Genomic DNA, 16320 nt, shown 5'->3' on the forward strand with positions numbered 1-16320 from the left:
GAAGAGGAGGAGGAAGAAGCAGATGGGGAGAGATGAATAAGGAGAGAAGAGAGGGGAGACAAAGAAAAGGACGTGTGAGCTCAGATCTAAAACAGCCATGAGAAGCTAATGTCACTGTCAAAAGGAACTTATTCAGCTGAACAGAGCATCCATAGCTTCTTTGCCACACACCTCTGACTTCCCATCACCGTCAAAGTCACACAGAGCCAAGGAATGAACATTGTCTCCAGTAACCTGAACATAAAACAGAAAGTCATTAATAAGCAATCCTTTTTCATTTAACTCAAACATATTAGCCTCAAAAAGGGAAGGCTTACAAAAAGTGCCAGTGAATTCTCAATATTACCCATATTGATATACTGTCCTGCTGTCTAAAATTATTTCCGTGTGTGTGTGTGTGTGTGTGTGTGTGTGTGTGTGTGTGTGTGTGTGTGTGTGTGTGTGTGTATGCATACCCTATATTCTGTATGGACATAGGTGCACATGCGTATGGATGAGGAGGCCTAGGAAGACAGGAGCAACTTCAAATGACACCATTAGGAAGTCTGGCCATTGCATTTGAGACAGGGTCTCCCCCTGGCCTGAAGTTCCCAACTGGACTAAACTGGGTGGTCAGGAAAGCCCAGGAATGAGCCTGTCTCCACTTCCCCAGTGCTGGGATTACAAACTCAGGCACCAGGCTCAACGTCTGTATATGTTTTGAAGAGTAAACTCTTGGTGCTTTGAAGAGAGTACTCAACAGTGAGCCATCTCCTCTGGTCTATTATTCCATTTGGGCTTGCTTGTTTGTTTGTTTGCTTGCTTGTTTTTAATGATTATTCAATGTAATCAGTACTTCAAAAAACATCTAAAAAAAAAAAAACTAAAAGTAGAAATGCTTTGAGCAAAATGTTCGCTTCTTCATACCGTCCAAAAGAGGTCATTTCCTTCGTGATCAAAACCCTGAAGAGCACAATTTCCACCGATGATTGCAAGGGGCGGGGCAATGTCCCCCAGAGTCCCCAACACAAGGGCATTTGCCCCATCCGCGACCTAAGAAGAAAAAGACAGGACTCAGGGATGTGCAGGTACACTTGGGGGTGAGGTAATCAATGATGTCTCCAGATATTCAACCGTCCCTGTCCGTCTCCTAAGAGGGCAGCTGGGCTTCTCTAGGGCCCACGCTGTGGACCAGACAAGAACAAGTCCGGATCCAGGCACACGCAGAGCCCAGCTCTCACACTAAGCTGCTACGAAGCATGGTTTTGATAATCCAGGGCTCTCAAGGACTTTTGACTTCTGCAGGGGCAGATTCTCCCAAGGCATGCATCTTTACACACCCACATTATAAAATTTATTTTAACCCTCTTAGATAGAAATCATTTCCCACTACCACATCCAATATGTATATAAGTATACATAAATATAAAGAGAGGATTAGTTATAAAGAAATAGATAGGAAATAGAAAGGCTCCCAGATTACATGTGAAAGGAAAGAGGCTACGAACTGAGGAGACAAAGAGGAGCAGCTGCAGGACAGACGGGGCTCATGGGAAGGAGAAGACTCAGACCAAGGATGAAACACAGTAATACACTGTACGCTGACCTGAAATATTCTAGAGAAATATTGTATGTGTGTGGGTACACATATGTAATAAAAACAGCCCTCAGAAGAAATTTAAATTGCCAAAAGATCAGCAAATCGAAACATAAAGTTGAATGCAAACAATAACTAGCTAGTGCTCTTAACTGCTGGATTGTCTTGTTGAAACAGCATCTTGCTTTGTAGCTCAGACTGGCCTTAAACTTACTATGTAGTCCAGCATAGCTTCAAACGCACAGTCCTCTTCACTCAGCTCCTGAGGGCTAGAGTTACGAACTTACAGTACCTATGCCTAGGGGGAAAAGTCATCCAAAACAGTCAGGGAGTAGACTGTCCATTAACTCATGAATAAATAAATAAAACCCAGCACATTATCTACCATAAAAGGAAATGAAGAGACACCAGCACAGGCTACAGAATGGGCTAGCCTGGGAAACATGCCAGTCACAAAACACACACATGGCTTCTTATTCATGGAGGCTGCCTAAAGCCAGAAGCTAAGGTGAGGATGCTTGTTTTGGGGATGGAGTTTCTTTTGGAAGTGATAAAAAAAATCTTTAAAACTCATTGTAACGAATGTTCCAAAACGCTGCAAAGTTCCAAACTAATCAATGGGACATTTTAGGTGAACTTATAAAGTTTGATTTTACTGTTAATATGGGGTGGGGGGGATCATACAGTATGATTCCATTTTGTAAGAAAAGTTGTTTTCCCCTAGCTAAGATTCTATTGACAGTCATTGGCTGCTGGGGGATGGAGAGACCCTTTCCTTTAGGGTGTGGCCACTGGTAGGTTACCATGCCCCAGTGGACGGTCCCACACCAATATGCATATTTGAAGCATTAATTGAACTCCTGTGTCATTTAAAAATAGAGGATCCCGGGGTTGTGGATTTAGCTCAGTGGTAGAGCGTTTGCCTAGCAAGTGCAAGGCCCTGGGTTCGGTCCCCAGCTCCAAAAAAAAAAAGAAAAGAAAAGAAATAGAAGATCCGGGGTTGGGGATTTAGCTCAGTGGTAGAGTGCTTGCCTAGGAAGTGCAAGGCCCTGGGTTCGATCCCCAGCTCCGAAAAAAAAAAAAAAAAAAAAAGAACAAAAAAAAAAAAAAAAAAAAAAAGAAATAGAAGATCCCCCAAGGAAGAGAGAAAGGAAGAAAGAAAGGGAGGAAGGAAGAAAGAGGAGATAGAAGGGAGATGTGTCAGGGAGGCAGGGTGAGTAAAGGGAAGATATGATCAAGATACATTGTATAAACGTAGAAATTTTTCAAAAATAAATAAAAAATATTTTTAAAGGAACTTTTAAAATTTTTACTCATATATACTTTTAAAAAATGAACAAACTCTACAGCAAGGCATAGTTGGTCTATGTCTACTATCCCAGCTCTCGGGAGACTGAGGAAGGAGGGTCACAAGTTCAGGAACAGCCTGGGCAATAAGTGAGACCTAATCTGAACACACACACACACACACACACACACACACACACACACACACTATACACACTCACACAGTCACACCATCTTATTTGTGAATAAATTCAAATACTGTTTGTCTCCAGGTGATTTAAAATAGCCTTCTTCCCTGGCTTTCCTATAGTGGATGCACAGCTCAGGCATTAAGGCTGCAGCAGCCTGTAGATTGCAGGCTACAGTCAGGCCCTCCAACACACTTTGGGGCTTGATGCAAGGCTACCGAAGAACTGTTTGCGGGATTCCTAAGAGATCTGGACAGATGGTGTACAGATGGTGTCACAGATACACATGCTGTCACCAAGGGTTTAACAACCAAAACCCCACACGTAGGCTAGAAACGCTCTAAAAGAAGTGAGTTCCCCACTGCTTGCCTGTTACAACAACCCAAAGGTCACCCCAACAAACATCCTCGAACACAGTGACCAGGGCTGGAACAGCAGCTCAGTGACGGAACGCTTAACTTTTCTACACACCCAAGGCTCTGAGTTCAGCTCCTAACACCGCCACCCACAAAAAAACCCTTCTTGTCTGACAAAAACAAGCAAAAGACAAGACTGTGGACATGAATGAGCACGGGGCCCTCGAAGGCTAAAGGAGAACACACTTGCCTCTCTGTAGAACAAATCCGAATTATTGTAGATGTCGTAAGCCAAAAGACTGGTCTGTGTCCCCACTAAGAGAGTATCATAGCCAAGCTCAGGGTTCAAGACTCCGGCGCCGAGGCAGCTGACTGTCTGGTTAATGTTGAGGAGGGACACATCAGACTCAAGAGGGCTCTGGAACACTCTGGATGTACTAAAATGCTGGCTCCGCATGTGAGGATTATGAATAAAAACCTGAAAGACAAAACAGTTCATTCCCTAGAACATCCAAAAGGCCAAAGTCACATCTTACTTTTTAAATCTTTAAAATATTAAAAATGGTTAGAAGATACCAACAATAACAAGAAATCACCTTAATCTATAAAGCTTAAGATATTTATGCAAGGCTAGACCTGGTGGCACACACCTTTAATCCCAGCGGAGAGGCAGAGGCGGTCAGATCTCTGTGAGTTTGAGGCCAGCCTGGTCCACCATATAAGTGTATTCCAGGACAGCCAGGACTCACAGAGAGACCCTGTCTCAAACAAACAAACAGAAACAAAAACTGAGAAAAGATACGCACACACAGTTCTGTTAGTCAGCTTTCAACCATTGTGGATTATGGAAATCCAGTGGTTCTTAGCCCTGCTGTGCAAGTGAAGAGCAGGCTCTAACTGTTGCTTATGAGGATGGCACGTGTGCTCTCCACTGGGACTGTGCACGCACATGGACCTGCTCCTGGTGTTACACACAGGAAGCTGATCCGAGCTTCCGTGCTGATGCTACACAGGCATGATCTCGGGAACCAGAATAAGCACACCCTGCAGGAGCTTTTACTCCAGCCCCAAATAAATTCCTTTCCCAACCCTTAAAAGGGTCTACGAGTTTAATCTTGAAGATTCCTTTAGTCTCCACTAGTAGGACCAAGAATTAAATTAGTCGCAAGGTCAGAAGCCCAACACTTGTATCTGTTTCATAAACACAGTCATCTGAGTGACTTCACACAGCATTCAACTTCCCTGAGCTTCACCTGGGAAAATGGAATTAAATCAGAAAATGGCTTCCCAGGTGCCATGACATTGCTCCCAAGATAGGGAACTGGGGTGGGGTAGAGGGTCTTAAATATTTGCATGGCCTGTGGCTTCTAATGAGCTGCAATAAAAAAGGCGGGAGGGGGGATGTAGGGCGTTAGAGAAATATTTCTTAAGATGTTACTTTTGCTAATGTGTATGCTTCTGTGCCTGTTGTCCACGTGTGTGGGCACAGCACACAGCACACAGCAGCCAAAAGAAGGTCTGGGCCCCTGAGCTAGTTACAGGTGGCTATGAGGGGATGAGGTGGCACTGAAACCAAACTCCAGTTTTCTGCAAAGGCAGTGAAATTATTAACCCGAGTTACCTCTGCAGCTCCCTCACTGAGAAAACTTTTATTATCTTGAGACAGGGTTGTGCTGTGTAGCCCTGACTGTCCTTCCACTCATGTGAACCAGGCTGGCCTCAAACTCAGATATCAGCCTGCCTCTGCCTCCCAAGGGCTAGGATTCAAGGTGTTCACAACCATGCCCAGTGTTTTTATTATCTTAAAACAAACAAAAGAAAAAGAACACTTAAGAGATAATCATGACAGAAGGAGAAATGAGAAACATTAATTTGGAAATCTCTGGGTCCTCATTTTAAATATTTCATTCCCTTAGGATAAATACTACATTAATTTTAAATTGTTACCTACACAAATTAGTTTAAGAAAAATAATTTTGTAGAAAAAAGTGGGACCATCAAGAGAGCTGAGCAGTAAGAGAGCTTGCCAGGAGGCTTGCGTTTGATCCCAAGGAACCAAAGGGTAGGAGAGAACTGACTCCCACAGAGAACTGACTTCCTCTGACCTCCAAACACACATTATGGAACCATGCAGTCATATGCACAAATTAATTAATGCATAATATATTCAAGGTTGGGTGCTGGAGAGGTGGCTCAGAAGAGCACTGACTGCTCTCTCAGAGATCCTGAGTTCAAATCCCAGCAACCACATGGTGGTTCACAACCATCTGTAATGGAATCTGGTGCCCTCTTCTGATGCACAGGCATACATGCAGGCAGAACAGTGTGTGTACTCAATAAATCAATCTTTAAAAAAGTAAAATAAGCCTTCCAGTCTCCATTAGCGCCCAGAGCTAAGGCTGTCCCACAGCCCTCTGGACAGAGAGAGATGGTCTCCCAGGAGCACTCTCACTCCTAAGTCCACCGGTGAAACCCCACTTTCGCTCCACTGCCTGTCCAAAGAGGGACCTACCAGGAGCGGAGAGGACACAGGAACCACTGAGCAGCCTGGGTCAGGGTCCTACTGGTCTCCATCGGTACCCAGAGCTAAGGCTGTCCCACAGCCCTCCAGACCCAAAGCCTTTCTGGAGAGAGCTGGTCTCCCAGGACTGCTCTCACTCCTAAGATCAAAGGCTCACAGGCCCACAGGAAGGAGAAGCTCCAGTCAGAGACAACAAGACTAACATCAGAGATAACCAGATGATGAGAGGCAAGCACAGGAACTTAAGCAACAGAAACCAAGACGACTTGGCATCATCAGAACCCAGTTCTCCCACCACAGCAAGTACTGGATATCCCAACACACCAGAAAAGCAAGATTTGGATTTAAAATAACATCTCATGATCATGATGGAGGACTCTAAGGACATAACTAACTCCCTTAAAGAAATACAGGACAACACAGGTAAACAAGTAGAAGCCCTTAAAGAGCAAACACAAAAAAAATCCCTTAAAGAATTACAGGAAAACACAACCAAACAGGTGAAGGAACTGAACAAAACCATCCAGGATCTGAAAATGTAAATATAAACAATAAAGAAATCACAAAGGGAGACAACACTGGAGATAGAAAACCTAAAGAAGAGATCAGAAGTCATAGACGAAAGCATCATCAACAGAATACAAGAGATTGAAGAGAGAATCTCAGGGGCAGAAGATTCCATAGAAAACATTGACACAATAGTCAAAGAAAATACAAAAAGCAAAAAGCTTCTAACACAAAACATCCAGGAAATCCAGGACACAATGAGAAGATCAAACCAAAGGATAATATGTATAGAAGAGAGCAAAGATTCCCAACTTAAAAGGCCAGTAAATATATTCAACAAAATTATAGAAGAAAACTTCCCTAACCTAAAGAAAGAGATGCCCATAAACATACAAGAAGCCAACAGAACTGCAAATAGATTGGACCAGTAAAGAAATTCCTCCCATTACATTAAAGTCAAAACACCAAATGCACAAAGAAAGAATACTAAAAACAGTAAGGGAAAAAGGTCAAGTAGCATATAAAGGCAGACCTATCAGAATTACACCAGACTTCTCAACAGAGACTATGAAAGCTAGAAAATCCTGGACAGATGTCATACAGATCCTAAGAGAACACAAATGCCAGCCCAGGCTACTATATCCAGCAAAACTCTCCATTACCATAGATGGAGAAACCAAGATATTCTATTACAAAACCAAATTTATACAATATCTTTCTACGAATCCAGTCCTACAAAGGATAATAGATCAAACACTCCAACACAAGGAGGAAAACTACACCCTAGAAAAAGTAAGAAAGTAATCTTCTTGTAATGAACCCAAAAGATAGCCTAATAACATAATTCCACCTCTAACAACAAAAATAACAGGAAACAACAATCACTATTCTGTAATATCTCTTAACCTCAACGGACTCAATTCCCCAATAAAAAGACATAGACTAACAGAATGGATACGTAAAGAGGACCCAGCATTTTGCTGCATATAGGAAACACACCTCAGTGACAAAGACAGACACTACCTCACAGTAAAAGGCTGGAAAAAAGTTTTCCAAGCAAATGGTCCACAGAAACAAGCTGGAGTTGCCATTATAATATCAAATAAAATTTACTTTCAACCAAAAGGTATCAAAAAAGATAAGGAAGAACACTTCATACTCATCAAAGGAAAAAAATCTGCCAAATCGAACTCTCAATTCTGAACATCTATGCTCCAAATGCAAGAGCACCCACATTCGTAAAAGAAACTTTCCTAAGGCTCAAGGCTACATTGTACCTCACACAATAATAGTGGGAGATTTCAACACCACACTCTTATCAATGAACAAATCATGGAAACAGAAATTAAACAGAGACACAGAGAAACTAACAGAAGTTATGAACCAAATGGATTTAACAGATATCTGTAGAACATTTCATCCTAAAACAACTACTCATGGTACCTTCTCCAAAATTGACCATATAATCAGTCACAAAACAGACCTCAACAGATATAAGAAGACAGAAATAATCCCATGCATCCTATCAGATCACCATGGACTGGTCTTCAATAACAACAAAAACAAGAGAAAGCCCACATGACAACTTGATCATGGAAGAAATAAAGAAAGAAATTAAAGACTTTTTAGAATTTAATGAAAATGAAGGCACAACATACCCAAACTTATGGAACACAATGAAAGCAGTGCTAAGAGGAAAACTCATAGTTCAGAGTATCTCCAAAAAGAAACTGGAAAGAGCATAACCTACTAGTTTGACAGCACACCTAAAAGCTCTAGAACAAAAAGAAGCAAATACACTCAAGAGGAGTAGATGGCAGGAAATAATAAAACTCAGGGCTGAAATCAACCAAGTAGAAACAAAAAGAACTATACAAAGAATCAACAAAACCAGGAGCTGGTCTTTGAAAAAAATCAACAAGATAGACAAACCCTTAGCCAGACTAACCACAGGGCACAGAGAGTGTATCCAAATTAACAAAATAAGAAATTAAGAAGGGAGACATAACAACAGAAACTAAGGAAATACAAAAAATCATCAGCTCCTACTACAAAAGCCTATACTCAACAAAACTGGAAAATCTGGAGGAAATGGACAATTTTCTAGACAAATACCAAGTATCAAAGTTAAATCAGGGTCAGATAAACCATCTAAATAGTCCCATATCCCCTACCTAAAGAAATAGAAGCAGTCATTAAAAGTCTCCTGACCAAAGAAAGCCCAGGACCAGATAGGTTTAGTGCAGAATTCTATCAGACCTTCAAAGAAGACCTAATACCAATACTCTTCAAACTATTCCACAAAGTAGAAACAGAAAGAAACACAACCCAATTCCTTTTATGAAGCCACAATTATGCTTATACCTAAACCACGCAAAGACCCTACAAAGAAAGAGAACTTCAGACTAATTTCCCTCATGAATATCAATGCAAAAATACTCAATAAAATTCTTACAAGCCAAATTTAAGAACACATCAAAATGATCATCCATCATGATCAAGTAGGCTTCATCCCAGGGATGCAAGGATGGTTCAACATACAGAAATCTATCAATGTAATCCACTATATAAACAAACTTAAAGGAAAAAGAAAACCACATGATAATCTTATTAGATGCTGAGAAAGCATTTAACAAAATTCAACAACCCCTCATGATAAAAGTCTTAGAAAGATGAGGAATTCAAGGCCCAAACCTAAACATAGTAAAAGCCATATACGGCAAACCAATAGCCAACATGAAACTAAATGGAGAGAAACTTGAAGCAATCCCACTAAAATCAGGGACTACACAAGGCTGCCCACTCTCTCCCTACTTATTCAATATAGTACTCGAAGTCCTAGCCAGAGCAATCAGACAACAAAAGGAGATCAAAGGGATACAGATTGGAAAGGAAGAAGTCAAAATATCACTATTTGCAGATGATATGATAATATACTTATGTGACCCCAAAAATTCCACCACAGAACTCCTAAATCTGATAAACAACTTCAGCAAAGCAGCTGGATATAAAATTAACTCAAACAAATCAGTAGCCTTCCTCTACTCAAAGGATAAACATGCTGAGAAAGAAATTAGGGAAATGACACCCTTCACAATAGTCCCAAATAATATAAAATACCTCGGTGTGACTTTAACCAAGCAAGTGAAAGATCTGTATGACAAGAACTTCAAGTCTCTAAAGAAAGAAATTGAAGATCTCAGAAGATGGAAAGATCTCCCATGCTCATGGATTGGCAGGATTAATATAGATTGTGCAAAGCAATCTAGAGATTCAATGCAATCCCCATCAAAATCCCAACTCAATTCTTCACAGAGTTAGAGAGAGCAATTTGCAAATTCATTTGGAATAACAAATAACAGGATAGTGAAAACTATTCTCAACAATAAAAGAACTTCTGGGGGAATCACCATCCCTGAACTCATATTGTATTACAGAGTAATCATGATAAAAACTGCATGATAATGGTTCAGAGACAGGCAGGTAGATCAATGCAATAGAATGAACTCACACAGCTATGGTCACTTGATTTTTGACAAAAGAGCTAAAACCATTCAATGGGGAAAAAATAACATTTTCAATAAATGGTGCTGGTACAACTGGAGGTCAGCATGTAGAAGAATGATCCATTCTTATTGCCCTGAACAAAGCTTAAGTCCAAGTGGATCAAGGACCTCCACATCAAACCAGATACACTCAAACGAATAGAAGAGAAAGTGGGGAGAACCTTGAGCACATAGTCAGAGGGGAAATTTTCCTAAACAGAACACCAGTGGCTTATGCTCTAAGATCAAACTTGACAAATGGGACCTCATAAAATTGCAAAGCTTCTGTAAGGCAAAGGACATTGTCAATAGGACAAAACAGCAACCAACAGATTGGGAAAAGATCTTTACCAATCCTACATCCAATAGAGGGCTAATATCTAAAAAGACACAGTTGTGACAGAGAATATGCATATTTCTCCTAGTTTCAATTCCAAAATTAAAGTGTGTGTGTGTGAGTGTGTGTGTGTGTGTGTGTGTGTGTGTGTGTGTGTGTGTGTGTGAGAGAGAGAGAGAGAGAGAGAGAGAGAGAGAGAGAATATCTGGGAATTCAACTTTCTATGTACTGAATTATCAAGAACCATTTTTTTACATTACAGAAGAATCCACTGTGTTCATCCTTTGGGACCATGAGGGGACTTGCCATCTGTGCAGGAGGAACTTGATGTGAGGCATCACTGAATGCATCTCTTACAATGACCCAGCTAGAATAAGTCTTTTTTTTTTTTTTGGAGTTGGTTTTTTTTTTTTTTTCTATCGTAACCTGAAATTTTTCCCTTTTTTCTTTTACTTAGAGCTATTTCAGACCATTCTATCATAGTGTTCTTTCATATGTAAACTCTATTACTGTGCATTAAGTATGCTTTAAAAACAAAACAAAACATCTTCCACCGTTGAAGACAGTACTTACGTGTGTCCTTCAGCTCGAAGCTGAGCTGGTGCCTAATGGGAAGCTCTGCCCCTACTGACCAGTGTTCGTGGTAACGGAAAGTCTTCTGCACACCACCAGAGAAGGTAACTGCCAACCCAGCTGCAAACCCTGAGATCTACACTGCCTCAAAGTATGCAGTGTAATCGTGAGGCAAAGGCTGTGGGAGTAACCCAACTCTGACTGAGTTTAAAATCCATCCCACGAAACGGGACCCACGCCTGACACTGCTCACGTGGCCAAAAGCCAGCGCCTGGAAAGGTCACAGGCCTAAGGAAAAAATCAAGTGCTACTGTGACTTCTTCACACACAACAGGGCTGGTACATACGTATATGAATTTGCAGGGACTGTGGCAGCATGCAGAGAGCCTGCCCAAGTTCAAGCCAGATGGGCTGTCAATGATGAGAGTGATAAGTGGACGGGGGCATCCCCCACCCCCCACCCCATCCAAGAAGCTATCTGCAACTGATGCCCACTTGCAAAAATATATATATAATTTTTTTCCAATGGAGTCTCCCTGGGTATACTTACTTATGACCCACGTCCAGGAGACAATGCCAGCACAAAATAATATTTTTTTATTAATGATATTTTGTTGATTTTTTTCTTTCATACTGCTTTGTTTAGGCTTTCTTTTCCTTATATATTTGGGGGCTGTGTTTGGGCTTTTTGTTTGTGTTTTAGGGGGAGAAGAAGGAGGATATGGAATTGGTTGGATGGGGAGATAGAGAGGATCTGTGAGGAGTTGAGGGAGAGGAAAAGAACAATCAAAATATATAATATGACAATTGTTTTCTATAAAATCTCCTTGTCGGGCCAAGGCCCAGTCTGGATGTAATGATAAAAGCCTGCTTCTGGACATGTGGCCCAGTGAGCAGAGCAGGCTCTGGCTTCACTTGGGAATCTTGTTCTGCTTTTATCCTATTTGCAGTGCTGAGGATTGAACCCAGTCCCTTGACCATGTGGGGCAAGTACCCTACCCTAGACCTTTCTCATTTTTGTCTAATAGATTTATTTATTATATATAAGTACACTGTAGCTGTCTTCAGACACACCAGAAGAGGGCATCAGATCTCATTACAGATGGTTGTGAGCCACCATGTGGCTGCTGGGATTTGAACTCAGGACCTCTGGAAGAACAGTCCATGCTCTTAACCGCTGAGCCATCTCTCCAGCCCAACTTTTTTTGCTTTTGAGACAGGGTCTTGCTCTATAGCCCAAGCCCTGCCTCTGCTTACTGAGTAGCTAAGAACATAGGCCTGGGTTGTCAGACTTGACTGCAATTTGTTTTGGGGGATTTTGTTTGCTCTGTGTTTTTTTGTTTGGTTCGTTAGTTTTAGTTTGGGCCTCCACCTTTTGGTAATCCTCCTGTCTTTGTGTCCAAGTATACCGGCATATGCCACCACACCCTGCAGGAATGCGTGATTTTAAAGACTCTGTTCACATTTTATATGGACGACAGAATGTTACCAAGTGTTAAAACTTTACCTATGCGTGTACCATGGCAATGTGTACAGAGGTCAAAGGCCAACCTGTGGGTTTCATTCTCTCATTCTACAATGTGTGCTTTGGGGCTCACACCTTTACCTGCTGAGCCACTCGTGTGTGTGTGTGTGTGTTTGTTTGTTTGTTTGTTTGTTTTGGTACTTGTCTGCCCAGATGAGAAGGCCAGTCTAACTGCTCCAGTAGGGCTCCCCCAGTCTGCTGCAGGATATTTGATCACACTGTGAACTCCGACATTGTGTTATTTACTGAAGAAGAAAAAAAAACAAAAAACAAACAAACAAACAAAAACCTGTTTCTAGCTGTGGTGTGGCTCAGCCCTTAGCATACACCTTTAATCCCAAACATGAAGGTAAAGGTAGTTTATACAAGAAAGTATCCATGTTTGAAAGTGAGTGAGAGGCAAGTGACAAATCAGAGAAAGACTTGACAGAATGGGATATGCCCAACTCTCGTGAGAACAGAGAGGAGAGGGAAGCTACTTCAAGGAGCAGTGCAGAGAGGGAAGAGACAGTCTAACTGGGACGGTGACACAGAGACAGGTTGCAGGGAGAAAACGAGCTAGACACAAGTGAAGACAGAGGGAGCCAGGGAATGAGAAGGGGCCAGAAAAGTAGAACAGATCGCCACAGTTCACATAAGGCAAAGCAAAGAATCCAAGAGAGGCTGACAGAGAGAGAAGCCAGACTGAATCAGTCATCTTAGAGAAAACTTTGAACAAGAACCCCTGAGTTGAACCAGCCAACAAGAATTCAGAACGAGCTAGAAAGAGTGGACTTATTCAGCATTACGTCTCAGACGCTGAAACATCCGGGGCCTAGATAAGATCGTACAGAGACCGGAAGTTTCCAGGACTAGACCTAGGTTAGCATATGGAGGCAGTAACCCTTGGGGAGGACAGTTACACCAGGCAAATAAAAGTCCCTTCTACACCAGTCATTCTCCTCGATAATGTGATTTGGCAGTGCTACCTCTGCTCGCTCTCATATTGAGGCTACTTCGTCATACCTGCTGGATGCTGTGGCTTCCTGCTTTGATGATGGTCTGCAACCTATCTGCTATGCACTGTCACAGATCACTCTCTCTACCGCGCAGACCAAAACCAAGACAAACAACCAAGAAAAACACGGCTAACAAGGCTCCCGGCTGCCTTGTGGCCCCAGCCCTTCAGCTCTGTCCCGGCAGTCTGTGTTCTGGATCGTACCAAGACGTCTGCAATTCCTGATCCTTCTGCAGTTAGCCCACATATCTGCAGGCTCTGAACAAATGCTACCAGAGGCCTTTCTGATCACCCTTTTCAACCAGAGAGTCCTGTCATCCCGAATACTATTCTTTTCTCTTACACATAGTACGTGTATAAATTAAACGCACGTTTCCGTGTGTCTATAGCATGTACAGTTCATATCCTATTACGCAGCCTAACATGATATATCATGTACACATTACATGCACACTCTGCTTACTATCTGGGACTCTCACAAATGTAAGCTCCAGTGGTCAAACTTCATTTACCGCTGAATCTACAGAGTTAAAAAAAAAAGTGTCAACACAGAATCCCCAAAATCTAGCAGGAAAAAAAAAAAGTGTTTACTGTAAAGGTGAATGTTGAATGATCTTTTATCTGTGACCCTGACACCTTTCCCAGCGTGTGGCTCGTAATATCCATTTAATGAATACTTAAGTTATGAGGAAAAGATCGGAATGTACGTGATCAAGAATCGAAACTACAATCTGAAGTTAACACTGGGATTGTTGTTCCTTCCCCGCGATGTGGAAGAGACTCCCAAGAGGCAAGCAGAGGCCCTGGAGTCGGTAGCAATCGCTGCTAATCCTGGACAAGCTCTCCTCCTTCCCGGGACTTCTTTTCCTAAGCTCCTGATCTGTCCTCAATACTGTCCAACACTGAGAACCTGGGGATAAAAAAAAAATATCACTACTATGAAGCTTTTCTTTGAAACCCCATTTTGATTGGAACGAGGCCAAGGACAGCAGCGACCGGTTGCCAGGCAATGCGGGCTGGAGGCGGGGCAGCGTGAGGGGCGGGATCTGGAGGCAGAAGGAGTTCGGATAGGAGCGGTTACCTTGCCCGCTTGGGTGGCGGCCGCCAAGCACGGGTGAGTCCCGTCGTAGCGCCCTATGGCCACCATGCGGGGGCTGATTTTGTGGCGCAGTTTCAGGGTGAACACAGGCAGCAGCATGATGGCGCCAGCTAGGGGCGGAAGACAGACTCCCCACGCAGGCGCAAGGTTGGCAGCTTGGCAGGCCGGTTGCCTAGCAGCGGATAAAGCGTGCGAGGTAAATACACCCGGAACTCCGGAACGCCTCAGGCCGGGCGCCGCAAGCGCGGGCTGGAGCGCGACCTGCGTCGCCAACTCTCTCTACGCCTGCGCGAACCCGCCCAGCTACAGAGCTACGTAGGTCTCAACTAGCTCCTGCGACTGCGCAGTGGCGTCTTGCCTGGTTGGGGCGCGCTCCTTGTTGTTTCTCAGGCTGCTGCTGTCAATTAGTGTTCGATGCATCTCTACCTTGGCGTCTAGGGTGGTGATTCTGAGCCAGTACCTCCCCGGGATTCTCTGTATCATGTCAGCCAAGCTGCACCCCCGTACACCACACACTATGTCACCCACTCATTCGTTCAAGAACTAAAGCTTTAGCCGGTCTATAGATGAGTGATGCCAAGCCTGATGACCCGAGTTCGAAGCAGAAAACCAGCTCTAAGGGCATGCACACGCACGATTAAAAAAAAAATTTAATATTAAAAAAAAATACCTAACTAACCTTAAAGTGTCTACTATGTCCCTTGCTTTAGCTGTTATGCCCAGGCAAACAACAATAGTAACCTGAAAATAACAATCCCCACAAAATAAAAATAAAGAGTTTTCAGTTTGTATGTAAATAGTTTAAGCAGTAAATGTAGGGCAAGAGAGAGAGACGCAAAGTCGAGGGGCATGGGAAGGGAAAGAGTACTTCTCTCCCAAGCCCAGTTAAGTCCATCCGCTGAGTCAGCACAGTTAGCATTTTTATGAAAGTTGCCCGGACAACACGCCCTTTATATAAAGAGACGTCAGCGAAGAACGTTGAAAAAGCGGTGAATCCTGCTTAAGTGCTTTTGCCTTTCCAGCTGTAAACTTGCGATTTGCTAGGGACCTCAGAAGAACCCCTACTGAAATGACGTGATTTAACCCTTTACATCCTTGTGACCCATGGCTTTATCTCACCAAATTGCAAACTCCACTCAAAGCACCGCTTAAAGTCACCTTATAATCTCACTCATCAAAAAGAGGGGAAAGAAGGAAGAGTAAACATGATGGGGGGACAAGAAGGATAGAGGAAAGGAGCTAGCCCAGGAGAAGGACCAGCCACACTGAGTATGTAGGAAAATGTCATAAAAGACCGGCTACTTTGTAAGCTAATTTTCAAAGTAAAACAAAAGAGAGAAAGAAGGTGGAGGTGCAGCCCACTGAGGTGTAATGAGAGCTACTAAGCAGTCTATATGGCTGATAAGATACTTAAGTGGGCCATTCCTTTTTGAACCCCACATCCAAGCTCTTGGCTGTGAATTATTCTTTCCCTGAGCACCTATCCCCTCTATTAAACTACTCCCTAACCCTCCCCGCTATACTTACATCTGTGATTATATTTATTATGTATGGTATATGGTGTGTGTGTGTGTGTGTGTGTGTAAAACCAACACCATGTGTTCTAGGGACTCATGTCACCAGCCATGTGTTTTTAACCTGCTGAGCTATCTTGATGACCAAAATCTCAGTCAACTTCAACTCCGCCCCAAACTGTCTGGCCCTGGAATTCTTTGCTGCAATGAAATCAAGAATCCTGTTGTCGCTTGAGTAGAGGCCTCTGGAAAGAAGTCCCCAGGGAGTGCAGGTGGCAGAGTGAAGCTGTATCTC

The 16320-nt window shown here is 42.8% G+C and overlaps 1 protein-coding gene across 1 annotated transcript in view; it reads right to left on the minus strand.

Moving 5' to 3' along the window:
- Bbs2 (Bardet-Biedl syndrome 2) overlaps positions 1-14769 on the minus strand; it is a 34874-nt gene extending 20105 nt beyond the window's left edge. The window contains exons 1-4 of the mRNA XM_032887687.1: positions 14494-14769; positions 3658-3885; positions 907-1032; positions 172-234 (exon numbers count right to left, since the gene is read on the minus strand). Of these exons, the coding sequence (XP_032743578.1) occupies positions 172-234; positions 907-1032; positions 3658-3885; positions 14494-14610 (534 nt within the window). The 5' untranslated portion in view covers positions 14611-14769. The remainder of the gene's footprint in view (positions 1-171; positions 235-906; positions 1033-3657; positions 3886-14493) is intronic.
- Positions 14770-16320: the final 1551 nt, after the last annotated feature.

This window comes from Rattus rattus, chromosome 17 (assembly GCF_011064425.1).
Source record: "Rattus rattus isolate New Zealand chromosome 17, Rrattus_CSIRO_v1, whole genome shotgun sequence".
Lineage (NCBI taxonomy): Eukaryota > Metazoa > Chordata > Mammalia > Rodentia > Muridae > Rattus > Rattus rattus.